This window comes from Artibeus jamaicensis, unplaced genomic scaffold (genome assembly GCF_021234435.1).
Source record: "Artibeus jamaicensis isolate MK-2021 breed Jamaican fruit bat unplaced genomic scaffold, CSHL_Jam_final contig_585, whole genome shotgun sequence".
NCBI classification, from domain to species: domain Eukaryota; kingdom Metazoa; phylum Chordata; class Mammalia; order Chiroptera; family Phyllostomidae; genus Artibeus; species Artibeus jamaicensis.
Window position 1 is genome coordinate 18,471,682 of NW_026521894.1, and position 6,000 is coordinate 18,477,681.

The following is a 6,000-nucleotide window of genomic DNA, read 5'->3' on the forward strand; positions in this document are numbered from 1 at the left end:
TAAAATCCCACCTAGCATCCTTTAATACTTAATCTAGCCAGAGAGTATACCTTAGCAGAAGAATAATTCCAAAATTGCATGCTAGATTTTATTACTAATCTATCATTAAGGTTTTAACCAAGGCCAATCAGTGTTTTAAGAGAGACAATATAAAAGGGTGTCTGATTCCACTAATCCCCAGCTCAGTGACTTTAAGCTAGTTTTATAATCTTTCTAAACCCAATTCCCTCATCTGCAACAGGGGGATAAATAATAGTACTTACTGCATAGCAATGTTGTGAGGATCAAAAAAGATACTAGGTATAAAGGGCTTACTTAGCATGCTGCATGGCATGTGAACCTTAAGCATTCATTAATACAAATCAGGATGAAGACACTTCAGAAGACTTCTGGCTTGAAAAACCATCCCTAAAGTTAGACCTAAGGGTAGTACTTAGTTTGTGATTATGTAGAGATATTGAAACTGCTTCAAACTAATTGATCCAGATCAGTCAGTTTAATCAAACACCTTATACTTTAACTGCATACAGTATTTTGGTCTCAAGAAGGAAGGACTTCTTTAAGTTAGAGAGATGAAAGATAGCTCTCCTTTGCCAACTTTGGTATGAGAATCCAGAATTTAAGCCTATTCAACTAAAACTTCAACCCAATCAAAAACCTTTAAATAAATTAAATGATATAATATTATTACTAAATTGAAAAATTGGCTGAAGTAATTAAACTATAAATTCCTATTGCCATAAACCTTTATAAATTATTTTTGCTCCATGCTCTCAACTAGGCACTATAGAAATCCCTTTATTATTCGCACTTGCAAGTGTGGAATGTTTTCCGTCAGTGCATCATTGGTGAGACTTACACTGCATTGCCTGGTCAGATGTGTTTGCTGGACATGACGTTGTCTTCTTAACACAGCACTCCACAGAACATTTGGGAACCCCAGACAATGCCTTGTTTCATAAATACCAGAAATACTCTCATCAGAAACAGGGCCAGTGTTGCACTCATTTACCTTCCATACCTAAAAATAGCTCTTTCCTAGCTCAAGTAAAACCAAAACAATTTGCTCCGCTTACTGCTTCTCTTTTCTTCACAGGTGGAAAAATCACTAGTGCTCAGTCAACCCTCCACACGCTCTCCACGTCTTCATCATCAGTAACGTTGCTCTTGGCTTTGATGATTCCCTCAACCTCTTGGTGAAAACTGCAGACCTAATTTGCTTTTCTTTGCTTTACCTTGATAATAGCAGTGAATAGTGTAGTGTAAGTGGAGATCCAGGATGCTGAGATCAGCTTTAATAACTTGGGACGACACATGGTGCACTTACAGGAGGTTGGGGGGAATGTTACTCATTCGGCAGGCTTTTCTTTGGTTTTTGTCAATGGAGAGGACAGTTCTTGGTCCAATAAAAATATGCAGATCGTTTGTAATGATTATTTTTAAGCAAGTGTAATTTCTGTCAAATGTATTCTTCACTTTTTTATGTGTTGGAATTTGATTTTATAACTGATGACCCTAAGTGTGTGCCATCCATTTGTTAAGTAAGTGGTTTCTAGCAGATCTGTTTCAAACACAAACACAAAACTGAGAATAAAATGTTCAGTTGAGACTCCAAATCTATTCTTTTTCATTTCCCAATTGACTGATGTTTCAATGGACAAAATGGCACAAGATATGAAAAATACTTCACTTATGTGGTCCATTGTAGGATAAGTACATAAAAGTATTCTCAAAAAATATTGTATGATTGCATAGTGAAATAGCAAAATTTGTCAGTATGCTATTCTATATGCACCCTTAGAGCAGGTTATTAGGGTAGGGAATAAGCCATTTATATTAGAGCAAGATAAATAGAAAGTGAGTCGAAATTGATCTAAGTGATGTTGTTTTTCCATCAAGTACTATGTTATCTAGTTACAAATATAGTAAATGTTTATTTTTAATAATAAAATATACTTTAAATCCACAAAAATATGATTATTAAAATAGCAGACACTGACTTGCTGCAAAGGGTGCTAACTTGCAAATGAAATGAATACAGACACAACTTCCCATTTCCCCATGTACTGCCAAAATACAGGTTGAACTAGGTCCCAGGTTTTCTTCTAATTGCAAATAATTTAAAGGACAATGAAAAATTGTACAAATAACTGTGTATATATATACAGTGTGCAAATTAAAATGATTCAAGTATAGCAAATAAATTTTCATTTTTTAAAACAGTTCCATGTGAACATACCACTTATAAAATCTTACCAACTGTTAAAATAAAAAGAATCTCTAGGATAAATTGATTTTTTAAATTAAACTGTGGAAACATGGACTCAGTACAAGGTGAGCCCCATTTGCTATTTTGAAGAGTCAGCCTGGACCTAATTGATCCTAGGTGGTTGTTAGAAAATGGGGTTAAAAGTTTCCACTTGGTGATATCTCACAGAAGTTCTGCCCGACATGAGAACTTGCCAGAGTTCACATCACACCCAAGAGGATGCCTGAGGGATAGTAATTGCAGAGTCATAACCCAAATAACTGCCTGGATGTTAACAGGTGATGTTAATATGAGAATAAAAGGCAACTTCTCTTATAAACTCTAAAGCCGTTAATTTAACTTCCATCTTTAACAGCAAGCAAAATGAAGCATATTGAGCTCACACTGGTGGCTCTAAAGATTAATTCCAGTAGAATCCAGAGACTGGAGTTTCTGTTCTGAATATCCTGAAAGATTGGTTTCAGAGCCACAGCATAACTATTCATGCTGGTCATGCCTTCTCTTTTGGATGAATTATGTCCGAGACATCCCTAACCAAATAAGAAGTGATTTAAAAGACCATGTTAGTTAACAGATTGTTATAGTAAACTGAAGATTGTGAATCTTGAAGTCAGTGAACAGTGGTGACCAAGTGGCCTTCCTTGAGTACCTCCCCTGTGGTGGGAGAGACTGGCTTTGCAGATAGAGGGATGCTAACTATTAGGCTTGCAGACTGTGAGCTTTCCCAAATGTAGTACAGCTTGTGGGAGCAAAATGTTCATCAGAAAAAAATGCAGCAAGAATATCAAAGAATGGGCAATAATTTTTACTTCATATTTGATTGATCAAACCATTTTCTTCACTTTCCATGGTGTTTTATATACAGCTTAGTGGAACTCTTATAAAACAAAGCCCCCAAACACATAATGTCAGTACATGGCAAATTCAAATTAACCAGTATTTTCAACTAGCTGATGGATGGTACATATCTGACCAAATATTTAAATATAAAATGTCTGATGTTGTATTCTTACAGGAATCAATGATACAGGATGTTTCTACTCTACATACACAGAATATGTATTTTGCATCATAAACCTACTTTTAAAAATAGGTTTGAAATGTTTATGTACTTATATATTGCATACTTGTTACTTTGTAGAAAACAAAACAGCATTCCTTAGCAAGGTACATTAATTTTCAGCTGCAATACTGAGTGAGCTTTTTCTTGGATGGGATCATAATCACACAGTCTTAAATCACTAAAGAGACTGTATTTTTGTATAACGTCAATTGAACTATGAAGACAAAAACACTCTTCACAATTAAAAACTCCATGAAGGTGAAACTTTTGCATATTCAAATTAAGGTACTGTGGACCCCATGTCAAACCGTTAAATATATTGTATACAGTCTGTATATATGTACTATATATATAAGGGTATATACCATGTGGAAGGCACAGTTGGATAATAATTCTGTGTACTGTTCTTGTAACATTAGATCTTTTTAATAAATAATTCTCTTTTTATTGACTTTTATCTTCTCTCCTGTCAACTCCATGAATGACTTTATTTCACACACCATATGGTTATGCTCATGATTATGGATGTTTTCACACTAAAAATGTCCTTGTCTATAGGTATCCATGGTAGTTTCAACTTGACAATTGGAAGCTGTATCAAAGAACAAACTAAGCAAATAAGAGTACAAATGGGATATATTCATAGGTAGATTCATGATTTATTTTTTCTCAGGAAGGACACTTTATTAAATGATTTTTCCAAAGAGTTTGTGAAATGCGTACTTCGGCTTCTGTTTGAAATAGTATATCTGAATCTGTCCCAGGTAGCATTTTCCTAGACAGTCATTCACTCTTTGCTTCTCCCTTCGCACTGTGTATACATCTCTGTTATACCAGCAGTCGCATGTCACAGTGATTTGTTTATGAGTGTTTCTCCTCCATTATCTAGTCTGGGAGATCCACCAAAAGAAACTATGTGGTATTTATCTTAGATTATCTCTCACCAGTGTCCAGCACACCACGTAGCACATATCAAGTTAGCGATCAATTGTATTTAGTCTAAGGTTGGCCTTAAAAATTTCCTTTAGAAAGGACTTCCCAGACCTGAGTCATTATCCAAATCTCCTGGAAATCCGAATCTCAGTGCTCCAACTCAGTAGGTCAGTGACTAGGAAACCTGTATTTTCAAAATCTTCTCAAGTGAAAAATGATATACCTAATGAAGAGAATTTGGAAATAAGTAGTAAAATTTTATATAGACTTATCTTTTGACCTAGCTAGCAATCCTGTGTCTAGGGATCTATTTCTAAGAAGGATTAGCAAAAAAATGCAATGTTATGTGAATGTGCAAGACATAAAACAGTAAAGATACTCACTTTTGTGTAAGAAGTGGAAAAAATATAGACACATGTAAGTTAATATTCTCTAAAGGAAATAATGGGTGAATAAGCTAAAGACTAATTAAAACTTGTTTCCTACTGGGAGGGAGAGAATGGGACATAGGAACCAATGTGCAAGCAAGCTCTTTCTCAATGTATTTATTTTATAGTTTGACTTTGGAGGTGCATAAATGTTTTACATTAATTTAAAAATCAAACAAAAAGGGAAAACGAAGCAACTTACACAAATAATAAATGGAAATTAAAGAAACTATATATCAACCAATGGTTAATCTAAAGTTTTTCTTTATAGAAGAATTATAAACACATAGATAAGTATTTGAAGTCAGTAAGTTGACACTACATCCCTGATGGGGCTTCCATACCAGGAACAACACACACATCTGTCAAATGTGTAAGACCTTAAATTATATTCATTTGTCTTCTTGTAGGTAGAACTAGTAGAATTATTTTTGAACTAGTCAACATATAAATATCAATGTTAAAAGTATTTAAAAAGTAAATTTTCAGGCTAAGAGGTAAGGGATACATATATAAAAATTTTAAGTTAATATCTATAATCTTTGACTCAAAAATATCAGTATAAATTTATAGTTTAATATTTTTTCTAAATGACCTATTTTTTAGCTTTGTTAACTATAAACATCTGGGAGAAGAATGAATAATCTTAAAGGACAAAGAATACAAATAATTCATATATAATGCACAAATATTTTTGAATAAATGGTTGATTTAAGGCATTTGGTAGAAAAGGTACAAGATAAACCTGACCCTCTTATTGTGCCTACAGAGACTACTATGTAAGTGAGATAAAATGAGCTCAATAAGAACAATGGCAGCAATAGATTGAAACACATGTAATATCTAAAAATCCATGATTTCACACTAATACACAAATCTTTGGTTATCTTAGCTGGATGCAAGAGTCATCATTCTGAAAATTGTTATACAAAAAGGGAAAGAATGAAATATGCATCCCACCTTTCCTATATGTACTATGTATTAGGATAATCAAATAGTTTAAAAGGATAACTCAACTTTTAAAAGACTCACAGCTAGTTAATGCAACAGGAATAATAGCATTAAAAATAATACTGTAGGACACTCTTCAAGATGATGACCAGTTTGTATCATGTCAATAGCATGGGGTTGGGAGAGGGGGGTGGAGAGAGATACCTCTTTAAATGAAGCTTAAGAAATAAAAGAAAATGCAAACAACTTGTTCAAATTTTGATTCAAATAAATTGTTCGTAGAAATGGGATATGGAATATATAAAGCATATTATTTTTCTTTGATGTAATAATGTAGTTATTTAGGGTTTTTTTAA

The 6,000-nt window shown here is 33.6% G+C and overlaps 1 protein-coding gene across 1 annotated transcript in view; it reads left to right on the forward strand.

Annotated features, from left to right (window-relative positions):
* The window catches only part of CNTN5 (contactin 5), a 470,769-nt gene extending 469,569 nt beyond the window's left edge, over positions 1 to 1,200 (forward strand). The window contains exon 22 of the mRNA XM_037146258.2: positions 1,097 to 1,200. Coding sequence (XP_037002153.2) covers positions 1,097 to 1,200 — 104 coding nt within the window. The remainder of the gene's footprint in view (positions 1 to 1,096) is intronic.
* Positions 1,201 to 6,000: the final 4,800 nt, after the last annotated feature.